General features: G+C 35.4%; 1 protein-coding gene across 2 annotated transcripts; it reads left to right on the top strand.

Moving 5' to 3' along the window:
* The first annotated feature begins 277 nt into the window (after positions 1-277).
* On the top strand, positions 278-8369 carry c8h9orf85 (chromosome 8 C9orf85 homolog). 2 transcript variants are annotated; one of them, XM_066711166.1, is made up of 4 exons: positions 278-747; positions 3797-3903; positions 5482-5595; positions 7929-8369. In XM_066711166.1, the coding sequence occupies exons 1-4, from the start codon at positions 646-648 to the stop codon at positions 8233-8235; spliced, it is 630 nt and encodes a 209-aa protein (XP_066567263.1). In that variant the 5' UTR covers positions 278-645; the 3' UTR covers positions 8236-8369. The 2 variants fall into 2 exon arrangements, with proteins under 2 accessions (XP_066567263.1, XP_066567264.1); XM_066711167.1 differs by lacking the exon at positions 278-747 and adding an exon at positions 2013-2099.
* The last annotated feature ends 3938 nt before the right edge of the window (positions 8370-12307 follow it).

Here is a 12307-nt window from a genome sequence, read left to right as displayed (position 1 = left end):
TTCACAGGCGACGCGGTGATTAAAGACATTCCCTAAACGGACAGGCGGCTCCACCAATCACAACGAAGCAGAATTCGAGTGTCGAGGAAACGCGCCAATGAAAATACAAGGAGGAGAGGCAGGAGGCGGGTGTTAACAACTGCAGAATGAGGTAGCCGCATTTAAGGGGTTGACAGCCACTGAAGGGAACCAATTAGAAATGACTGGCAGAGATTAGGCCAATCCATTGACAAAAGGCGTAGTCTTTCGGTGAAATGACGTAATGTTAGGACTTTCAGGGAGTAGTGAAACGCCGGCCACAGTAAAAAAAAAATGAAAGAAAGGAAACTCAGATATGAACCAATCGCAATTCACGAACTAATCAGCAGCTATCCAGTGCGAGCGAAATAACGGACGCTTTCTTGTAGCGCAGATTTCCGCAGGTCTGCGCAGATCTGCAGAATTCCACCGACCCCATTGGCGGAGCGGCGCAGATACGCGCAGAACTGCTGCCACAAGAACTCCACCCATGCTCCAGTGTTGCCCAGGCGTATGACGGAAGATATCGAGCCATCTGGTTCCGGGTTAGGATAGTGTTTGGTTTCTCCGGAGCATGTGGTTTTCACTTCGCTTTTTGATTTTTCTCGACAATATTTGTGTTTGATCATGAGTTCTCAAAAAGGTAATGTGAGTCGTTCTCGGCCTCAAAAGTACCAAAACACCACTGCCTTCAAAAACAATAAGTACGTAACGAGTGCTCAGATAAAGGTGAGTAGAGTATGTACATCATGATGTGTGTATACAAAAACTAACGTCTAGGTGTGTGTGTGTGTGTGTGCCCATGAATATTTCAATTGCTACTGACTAGACACGTTGTCGTCCTGTGATTAGGTTGTATAGTGGTAAATAGTTGGATGCAGTGGTAGTGCAACGTGTTGATGTCATTAGCCCAGCTTTGCAAATGTTATGTATAGACTACATTGGCCATAACTTTGAAAAAAGATCAACGTTTCACTTTCAGTATTTACACTTCACTATACTAAAAAAACGTGTTTTGCAAAACGGTGTCATTGGCCATGTAAGCTTACTAAATGAGACCTGTTGATACTGACACATGAACAGAGAAGTTGCATTGTACTACTAGTAGCACATGGCATGACGTATTTGTGTATTTGCTTGACATAGCACCCTCGTCATTGAAATAAATGTGCTAATGTCATGTGAGCTTTTTTCTGTCCTAACAAAATTAGTATGCTTTGTATTTTATATAGGACATGCCGGTTCAGTATTACTAGTTTACCTCGAGCTATCCAATTTACACAGTACTGTTGCATTGTTTGCTGATTATCAGAGACCTAGTTAGTGTAAATGAATAATAGCTTTCCATTTGAACCAATGCCGTGATCTTCATAAAACCATTGCTTACCCTGAGATAAAGCACCTTTGTTCGGTAGTGGTAGTGTTTAACAATGTTATGTAAATGAAGTTAAAGGCTCTTAAGTTGCAGTGGTGATCTGTAACTTAAATGACATGCAGGTGTTTTCCATAAAGGTGTGGCATTATGATGACTAATGTACATTTCATAATACATAGACTAAAAGTCAGAATGATTCAGTCATGCATGTTAGAGACACTTATTTTATTACATAACATTGTTTTTCAGAAGATGTAATTAAGGGCAGATAGAATATATTTGCAACTAAGTTACTTTTTTGGTCAAATGTATTGTTTTCAGGTAAGTAAAGTGGGAACAGTGCTTATACATTTTTAAAAGTGAAATGGGCCAACAAACCTATCATGTTTGAAAAGTAGTTAATAAAGAAATAATTGGCACAGGCATTTTTATGTTGTATATACCCATGATATTCAGAAAATGTCAGTGATGCACTTGTTGCTATTATTGATGAAAACACCATATCGGTCCAAAAAGTTATATATTTGTCAATGGTTTTAACATTTTATTTTTATGTTGCAGCTAGGCAAACTTTTATGATAACCCACAGGGGCATTTCCAGTCTTATCTGATTTCTCTTTCGGATATTCCTTCTATGGCAGTAAAGCTTTCAACTCGAGATGCTAAGGTCTTCCAGAGCTGCATTTTAATTCATTTGTCTGTCACGGTATGTCATATTAAAGATGGTTCATACAAATATTTTGCAGCTTGAAGACACTTTCCCAGAGAAGCTTGGCCAATTGATACGAGAATTGTGAAGGCAGAACTGTCAGTAGTGGCAAGGAAAAGCGCTTTCTGCTTGCAGTAAATTACCATTTCTGTGCCTGCTTATCCCCAGCTTTTGTTTAAGTGAATACATTCCTTAGTGTGCGTTTGCTGTAACTTAGCAACAGGTGATTTCTTCTGTAACAATCGCACGGCTTATTACTGTGACTAGAGACGGAAAAATACAAAAAGTACCTAAAGAACCTGCTAATGTACACAACACATAGGCTAGGTTGATTCTATTTTTTTTCTTTTAGGAAATGCTGCAAAGCAAAACTACATAGCTTATGTATTTTTAAAGATACATAAATAATACACATTTATATTTTGTTCTATTTAGTCTATGCCACACAGGGAAGTAGAAGGGTCAATGAATGCACCATTATACAAAAAAACCTTTTTCCTACATTGAAAGTTGAAAGTTGTATTTTGTTTTTAAATGTAGCCTATATCCCATATGTGTTGGGTGTCTCCTAGTTTTAAATTTAAATAACATTTAAACGAGTCACTGTGTGGAAGACTGTGGATAACAGTATAGATCTGCATTGAAACCATGTGATATAAGGACAGAATTGTCCACCTTATTGGATGAATGCATTGTTAAGAATCTAGCATATATTATGTGTATGGTCAGCTATATGCTCCTTATAACTTCCCATTTTATTTTTGTTAAAATTTTCATTTGTTCTTATATTATGGCCTTTTGGAGAAAATGTGCAGCTGTTTAAATTGATTATACTTTCTTAAATACTAGTAAATATCTGTTTAGTTCTTATCCCTGTAATTTAGTCTAAACATCAACATAGTTCTTTTGCAAAATGTCATTGAAAAATGATCTCAAATGTTTTTTGATGACTAGCACAATAATATGAACCGTCACCCATAAACACTGCTGACAGGTTTGTGTAGCTGGATTCTGTAATTATTATTGCATGTATTGTAGTTGCTTTGCATTTCAACAGATGTTTGAACACATGATTTTTCAGTTAGAAAAGCTAGAAGAAATGTTTTTTTCTTTGACTTTACGTAAGTAATAACACAATGTCACTGTATCCGTTGTTTGTCATTTATTATGCTGAGCAATGGAGTTCTTTTCTTGATTCCAAATGGGCAAAAAGCAGCCAGATGTCGACAGTGTTTGTAACTTCCTTTCAGTTGGCTTTTAGAGAGTTTGATACATATTTTTTAATTCTTTTTTTTTCCTTTGGTTTCTGTTGGGTTTTCATGGCTTTTTTGGGTAAAGTATAATAACTGCTTTGTGTGATTCAGAAGGTCAGGTGCAAAGTAAATTGTTAACAAACTGGCCTTATTTTAGAATTAATAGAATATATAATTTTTCAACGGTATAATGTTAGATTGTAAACTAATACTTGTACAGCATTGTGATACAGAAGCATCTTAACTTTACAAACATAAGTTGATTGGCATAATCAAGTAAAGGTAATTCAGTAGAATTACAGAAATTATGTTTTTTTTTTTTCTTTTGTAAATTTTGTTTTACATCCTATGGTTTATAAAGATGTTCATAAAAAATATTTTTAACTTGTTTTATTTTAAAATATCTAATGAATATGTGATTTATTTTTTTACACATTTTAGAGAGCAAATGCAAAGGTCCACGATGGTGTTTGCCAGCGCTGCAAGGATGTGTTGGAATGGAAGGTGAAATTCAACAAGTACAAACCCCTCGTTCAGCCAAAGACATGGTATGTTTTACGTTCACTTTCCGCCTATGGTTTTTGTTCTAGCATTGTTTCAGGGCATGTTTGGTTAATGTTTATTGTATTTTTATTAACGATTACAGAAAAATAGAAACCCCTGCCTTGCAAGTTATTACAGTGCTTTATGGTAATGGGTCTTTCACACCATTTAATTGCAATTAATCCATGCGTTTGGGGGATTTGATTATCAGATTGTTCTATTATTGGACAAGTTCAATTTGTAAATGCATAGCTCTGTTCACAATATGGCAGGATCTTGTTTGCCTCAAGCAGAAGCATGTATGGAAGCAGAGCACAAACTTCAATTTCAGATATCTGCTAATTTTAATTTTCATTTACATACCATGAAAACCTATTCAGAATTACATGACCCCCTAAATGATTTGATGTATATATGGCATCTGCTCAGGGCTCCATGACCACAAGCATTGCTTAACATTAACTCTTAGTTAGTCTTTGCTTGCTAAAGAATTGAGGGGACGTGTTGATGTGGTGCATAGCTGTAACACACGTTGGTTTTGCTGCTGAATGTTTTAAGGAATACATCAAAGCCTGATGAATCATTAATGATGTGATTGATCTGTTGTTCAGTTTAGACCCAGCTTTTAGTCATATTAATCACGATACAGAACAGTAACATGGCATCATGTTTAGCTTGCTCTGTGATTAATGGATGTCAAGCGTGGATAGGAAATTGATCACAATAGGCATCTTGTAAAGATGGCATAAAATACTAATTTATAATACTCAATATCAAATATTTAAAACGTGCTATTTAGTAGTATGTATTTCAGATACCATTATTATATTTTCGACCAAATTTAAAAGCTACCTTGTCTAAATGCAAAATGGTGTGTGATACAGAAATACATTTGCATGCAATGGCAAACCACTCCCATGGATATGCTATTAAACTGAGAGCTTGCAATGACCCAACTCATTTCCTTCTCCACAATATAATTAGTGATTCAACCTCTTCTGTAGAGGAATTCATCATAGAAATGAGACCATTCTCATCATATTTTGGATCAAACATCTTGATTACATTTTGTAAAGATAATGTCTGTGTATTTCTTACTGTACACCCCAAATATTCTATTTTGTTCATGTTTGTATTAGATTTATTGTCCATTTCTCAAGCTTTCTAAGCAACTTAAGAAACAGGTGTCAGAAGAAGGTGTCGTGTGTTGAACACCCTCAGAAACATTGTAAACAGACTACAGACTACTTATCAAGCTAAGAAGAAATTGGCTTACAGTTTTAACTGAATATTTACTTTCAGTCTGTCACATGATCACTGAACATTCATTTTTAGTGGCATCAGCCATTTCTCTTTATTTCCCTGCATCCAATGGACTATGAACACAGTGACAGAGCTCAAAGTGAGAAGAGTTCATCAATTGTTTTTAGTAAAATAAATCTCTTCAACTTATTAACTGTTTCACTGATAATGGTTTTTCTTTCTTTCCTGTCAGGAAAGGTTAATAAACATTGACATTTTATCTTCCTTGTGTATACATGAATTGAAGGTGTTTATTAATACAGGTTTTAATTGTTTTACAGTGTTAAGTGTCTTCAGAAGTCTGTGAGAGATGCTTACCATGTCATATGCAAGCCATGCGCACTGAGTTTGGAACTCTGTGCCAAATGTGGAAAGAAGGAAGACATTGTCATCCCGTAAGTTTTCACTTTAACAGGCAATGTCATGTGTGTGTAAAGGACCACGTATCCAGAGAGTGTGCCCGGGTGCTTTGTTGGAGTGAAATGTAGACTTCTGTATTCAGGCATAAGAAAATTTAAATGTGTAATCCCCACCTTCTGCTGGTAAATACAATACTGACTCAAAACATGGACTTGAATTATTTACAAACTGTTTTGAAGATTTTGATGAATATTGATTTATTGTATTTATCCTGATAGTATTACTAACACCTGTTAATAGCAGTATTATGTGTCTGGTTTAAGGAAGTGCATGAGTCTGGCCTCAAATAACTTGCAGCCTGACTCTTGGTGCTTATTTAAATAGTCATGTTTACTTAAGAAAGCCAGTCTACACAACACATTTAACTTTGACAAAATGACCAATCCTTTCAAATGGGTCAGGTTGTTTTTTGATCACTGCATCTGTTAGGCTTGTAATAGTTTTTTTTGTAACCGTTATACTTGTTTTAAACTTGTGTGAAAAAAGTGTGTCACATTGAAATAGCACCACAACTAATCAAAGTATTTACTGGTTGGCGGTGGCTTAATTTATTTTCCATTGATCTCCCTTTGGTTTCTCATTATCCTGCCTTCCAGAAACTACTAATTTTATACCCTGCTTTGTTAATTTCATACGTTATATAAGAGAGGAAAGATGAAAAAACAGATGGCATGAAAGTAAATCATACTTCTGGCAGTAGCTCAAGGTTTCTGTGACTAACCATCCATGGCCTTACGTTCTCTTACCAGTTTATGAGACTTTAGCCATCTGTCATCCAGTCTCTTTTGGAATCTTTATATTTTTACACACACACTAAACCTGTTTAAAAGAATAATACTAAATGTACATTTGTAATATTTGAGCAAAAACATGCCACAGCACATAAATTGGTGTCATAACCCTGTGCATATGTCCTGGTGTGTTTAATTTAATTTGACCTCTTATGGAGAGAGAATAAATCCTCTGCTGAATCACTGTCAAATGTTTAACAGGTGATGATTTTGTATTAAGAATCGATTAACTGTTTGCTTTTCTTCTAAAGAATTAGTATTTTAAGACGTTCAAATAAGTTTATTATAACAACCAAGCTTAATGATAGGATTTTTGTTTTCTGCTGAATAGGCTTTTTGGGTTAAATTATTTTCATGGCCAAATGTGTAGGTTTTACTTTAAAATATTTATGCTTGGTGTTGGCATCTTCCTGATGCCTCTATCAATGACAGACTGCTTAAAGTTCTTAACATAGTCCTCAGTCTGTTATGTCATGTTTCATGTGTAAGTGAATACCCAGTGTCATCATTCTGCCCCTAATCACAATTTTGGGGGCCTTTAGATTTCATTAATTTGTCAGATCGGATATAGATGCAGTAGAATGACATTCTATCACTTTCCTCAAATGTTTGTGTCCTCCTTATTTGAATGAGCTCTTTTTAGAATGGCCCCCTGGTGGAATTACTTGAACAAAGTCAGCATATCAGTGTTACATTCTTTTCAGTCTCATAAAATCTTGCAGCTTATTAAAATTCTTCCTTCTAAAATCATCTTTTAAGTCATGAAACTCACATCAGATGCGATTTTTAATTTTATGATTCTATCATGACTGTACCACATTTGTAGCTTCCTGATTATTAAACCATTGACTCATTAATCTCTTTGATCTAGATCACTATCACTTTTGCTGAGCTGTCACTACTGGCATTTAAGGAGACTTAAATAGTTTTATACGGTCTTAGAATTATATATATTTTATTGTATTACATATGTAACATGAACTCACTTTCTAAAACCATCAGTCTTATTTTAAGCTACATTCTTGTAACTTTTTGAAATATGCTCCAGATGGTGGCTATTTATTATACAAATTAGTCAGTTCCTTTCATAGCACTAATAGCAGCTAGATTTGTCCTGGATCTGGATTTTGTAATTTGCTTATTTATATGAATACCTAATGTGTACATAAAACTGATTTTTACCATACCTTTGAAACATATGTACTGGTGCAAGACTTTAGATTATTAAAATGGAAAATAATTGTCTTTGGGAGAAATTAAAGACACATTGAAAAATTGAAAAAAAGAAAGCTGCCCTAGTAAGTATTTTTAAATTAATATGATCATGAAGAGGGATATACCACCTCTTTAATTTTGAATAAAACAAAAGCATGTTCATATAAAATCAGTCTTGGCAAGGCTTAACAAAGATCGCGTGTGTCGTTACACATTGTCCAGTACATATACAGTACTTCAGAGCTATGAGGTTTATTTAAAACTTTCTTGACCTGTGATGTTCATATTTGTGTGCTTTTCAGGCTTGGTGCTGAGCAACAGACAAACGAATGTGAAGTACAGGATGTCTGTCCGAGAAGAGACCGGCAAAGGAGAAAAGAGGAAGAGGAAGACAATGACAGTGACTTTGATTTAGACGGTGATCTTGATTCAGACTCTGACCGCGATATTATAGCCAATCCAAATCTGAAAGAACAGCCTACGGAACAACAAAAATCAGCCAGTCCGATAACCACTGGTCAGAAAAAATTGGAGTCGCAACTAGAATTACTGGATACTGATCCAGACAAGGACTCTGTTCCCGATATCTCTTCTGTAAAAATAAACTAGCGGAAGGCTTTAATATTATATTTTAACAAAGTGACAAGTTCCAGAACATCTAGCCATTTTTGTACACATTTAATTCTCATTGTGTCATACATGATTGATTGGTGCATTGAATAAAAAACAAAAGTTAAATTATAGCTTATGGTCTAATGATTTTCTGACTCTAATCAACATTGTGATTGACAGAAATTAAAGAAGTTCTGGTAATGAAATGGCATTTGATGGAACAATACATCTCCATGCAAAATATTGTAATGACAGTGTTGCACATGAAGGCATTCTCCTGTAATGGGGGTGGGATTAGACCTTGATTGTGGCCAATAGTTGATTGTAAAATAGTTGATTGGTTATATTGCCTGATATTTCCAGATATATGACAGTCATAATGTTTCACTTCAGCTATGAACTGATTGCTCAGTCCCACAATGTGTCTAAAATGCAACTGAACACACGTACATTAAAAACAATAAAAGAAAATGGATATATTAGTTCTAGTTAGACTGCAGAATGTTAGTCAAGGCATAATTAGTTTCTGTATATTAAGTTTTCCATTTTATTGTATTGCCCACTTCAGAAAATACCCCTAAATATTTTATGACAATCCACATTAATAATAATAAAACTTACAATATAAACAAAAAACAGTGCAAAAGACATGTCTGGATCTTTTCCCTTACCGTGAAATGTTGCAGCCCTGACTGCTCAGCAACATGAACATCATATAACACATGACATCATATAACAAACTTCTAAAATATTGTTATTAATCATCACAGTGCATTTGCATTTCTTTTATAATGTTTTAGATTACCATAGTTCACATCGGTTCTTTCCCCTTTTCTATATATAACACTTGCTCTTCCATAATGTGACGTAGTACCAAAGGTTCATGAACTAATTATCATGTGCTCAATGACCAGATTACGTTTTTAGAGTGCAAAATGCTGGTTTTAAATAGCCTGCCATCATGACTACTTCTTCTACTTCACTTGCTAGATTTTGTTTAGTGCCTCATTTAAATATCAAATCTAGATAATATGCATACAGAATTCCCAGTTCCCCAGCTTCTCAAGTTCAATTTGACATTTGTAAGTAGTTACAAAATATATATACATTGGAATTCGTTGTGTGCTGAGCTCAAAGGACAGTAACACACCAAGAAAACCCAAACAATATGACAGATACACTATACAAAAAGTGCAATAGCATTACAGCATCCACAGTGCAGTATTTCATGTAGGCTAGATAACAACTACCAGACTGAAGATCTGATCTCTGTTAAGTGCTATGTGCGGGCATGATGTTATTTTATTTATTTGGGGTGCGCACTATGTTGGGGAATAAAATCTTATTCAACCGACTTAATTGACCATAATGTCTCACGACTGCAGAGGAACAAACATCTCATGGGCTGGGTGGCTTTCATCTCCCACAATCCCCAGAGCATTCGAGCATGTTCTGCTGTGGTAGATCTTCTCTGTGATGGGAGGTCAGCCCCCACAGCTCCGTGCTCTTTGGCAGTAATATTACCATACCAAACAGTGATGGGATGCGTTAAAACTCTCTATGGTACATCAATAAAATCTCAGTCCCAAGAAATCTCAAAGTCAACTCTTTCCACCACAACATCCTGTATTACAATTGATGAGTACTCCACTTTATGCCTCCTAAAGTCAGGAATCTTTCTGACATTTAAGCAAAAGTTGTAATTCTCGCACCCGTCAACTGCCAAAATTGACATGGCAGCCCTGTGTTTTTCATGAGTGAAATACAGTTCAAAAATCCAAGTCATGCAAAATGCAGGGCCCTAACGATGATCCAACCTGAATCATACCGGCTAAGTCAATGAAAGCAAAGGACTTCCATGGTAAAACAAAGGAAAATACTACTGTTGAAATATTTTTCTGCTGTTTTTACTGCAAGTTTTCTCTCATAAAATACCTCATGATTACAATCCAAGCTAGACACACCGTTAACTGTTTTTCACACAGCTTTAGCACTGCATTGCCATCCATTTTTTACTAGAAGAGATTTCCCCATTCTTTGCTACTTTTCACTAAGGTTGTAACATTATTTTGACCACAATTTACAACAACTGTAACGTTCTCCATCTTGCAAGTCACGTTTCCTGTTATAAATTCACAAGTTAATTACTTCTGCAAATGGTCATGTTTTTCCTTTCATTCATCTTTTTTATATCAATGGCATACACTTCCAAAGACTTATATTATGTGCAATCTAAAGAGTATTATTTCACACCTGTTAATTCCTTTCCCTTTCAGTCACAAAGATAATCTTGGTGGTATTTGAATTGAACCCTGTATAACCAGAATGCAAACATTAACACCAGCACATACTAACAAACATATCACAGGGTTGCTGGGTGGAGCTCAAGGTTAGCTTTAAATACATATTTTACCAAAACACATCTTTTCAGAGAATACTTGTAATGTTAGTCCTTTACTTTCCTGTAGGATAGCACTAACATGCTTCTTGCATTACTAGTATTCATATTTCCCTTGGCCCTTGACTGTGACCTAACTTCTTGTTTGATTTTAGCTTTTATTATCCAGGATGTCAGACCTCATTTATTGTGTTCACTTGTGTACATTGGAATTTGTAAAATGTGTTATACTAAATGTAAATCTGAATTTGTTTGTACTTAACTGTATTTTTGCACTTTGCACTGGGCTTATGTTTTGTAAGTCGCCTGGATAAGGGCGTCTGCCAATAAATAAATAATAATAATAATATTACAGCCCTGACAGAGTATACAATAATATGCTTGTTTTCTTGACTAAACAACTGGCTTTGGACACTGTGTGAAAAAGAACTGTGCTGGTAGCTCTACCCCCTCAGACCAAGGTATGGGACAGGTAGTACTGACTCAGGTCATGGTCATGTTCACAGAGAAAATACCTGGGATCACATGGCATTGAACACCCCAGGGTGGTAGAGCCTTGGACTTTGAGCACAGTATTTTTGTCACAGAATAATGTGATCACCTTCCCTTCTCCCCTTTTCCGTTTGCTGCCCTTTCTGTGGCTCTGACTGAAGCGAGTCCATTTTGCAACCTGCGGTTCAGATCAGAGGAGACTGGGGAGTTAAAACTCTGTGACAGAGCGGCAATCCAATATGAGTAAGAGACAATAAACAGACGTTAGACACACGTTCCATTGCTTTACTGGAAAGAAATACATTCCCAAGGCCAGAGTAAATGGCAATATGGCATTGTTCAGACCATTTGAATAGGAGACAAAAGGCAACTTTTATATTTAACATTTATATTTAGACTAAATATTTATTGAAGAGCTATATATTTATTTTGTGACTCAGAGATTTAGGATTTAGCTAAATATTTTATCAAACGATAAATATTTGTTTTTCAAAAATGGAGATTTAGCATTTATTTAAGTATTTATTTAAATAGCTAAATATTTATAAATGTGGACAAAAAACTAGATTTAAGTTAAATGTGTGAAAAAGGACACTCGAAACAAAGTGTGTGCTGTTTTCCATTTGGTGCCCCATACTATACTAGGTTAGGGAGGACAGAGAACGTAGCACAGCAGTCAATACACACATTCACAGACATGCACAACTATGTACAGTAATTATGCAGTTCATTTCAATGCTCATGGGGCCTGGATTTCATTATCCTAAGTGACTGAGAGCACAGGTGCAATGAATATAGATACAGTGATTGAGAAGTACTGGAAAACCCACAGATGTGATCTTTGAACCCTATAAGAGGAACAAATAAATAATAGACATGTTGTATTTCTGTTCTCTTCTCTACAACATCATGGGTTGTTTGTTTGGTGTTGTGCTGTGTCAGGCACAAAATGGCCACCCTGAATGACACAAGTCCACACAAGTCTTGGGGGATGATTTATTGACTGTATAAACACACACTAAACACACTGCTAAACATTTTGAAAGTATATTTACCTATGTGCTAACAGTAAATAATCATAGAAGCATAGGACAGAAATGTCACAAAACAGAAAACACTGTTATTCAGTTTCATGTGGTATGAAAACATGATTTATCTTTAGATACAATATAGATTCTA

The sequence above is a fragment of the Amia ocellicauda genome, chromosome 8 (genome assembly GCF_036373705.1).
Source record: "Amia ocellicauda isolate fAmiCal2 chromosome 8, fAmiCal2.hap1, whole genome shotgun sequence".
NCBI lineage: Eukaryota > Metazoa > Chordata > Actinopteri > Amiiformes > Amiidae > Amia > Amia ocellicauda.
The sequence above is the reverse complement of the archived record's forward strand: the minus strand, read 5'-3'. Positions and strand labels throughout refer to the sequence as shown.

What these genes read in the sequence shown, in the direction of transcription:
- c8h9orf85 (XM_066711166.1), top strand. Translation starts at nt 646, where the DNA reads ATGAGTTCTCAAAAAGGTAATGTGAGTCGTTCTCGGCCTCAAAAGTAC. An exon ending in CTCGTTCAGCCAAAGACATG is followed by an intron (nt 3,904 to 5,481) that starts GTATGTTTTACG and finishes ATTGTTTTACAG; the next exon opens with TGTTAAGTGTCTTCAGAAGT. An exon ending in AAGGAAGACATTGTCATCCC is followed by an intron (nt 5,596 to 7,928) that starts GTAAGTTTTCAC and finishes TGTGCTTTTCAG; the next exon opens with GCTTGGTGCTGAGCAACAGA.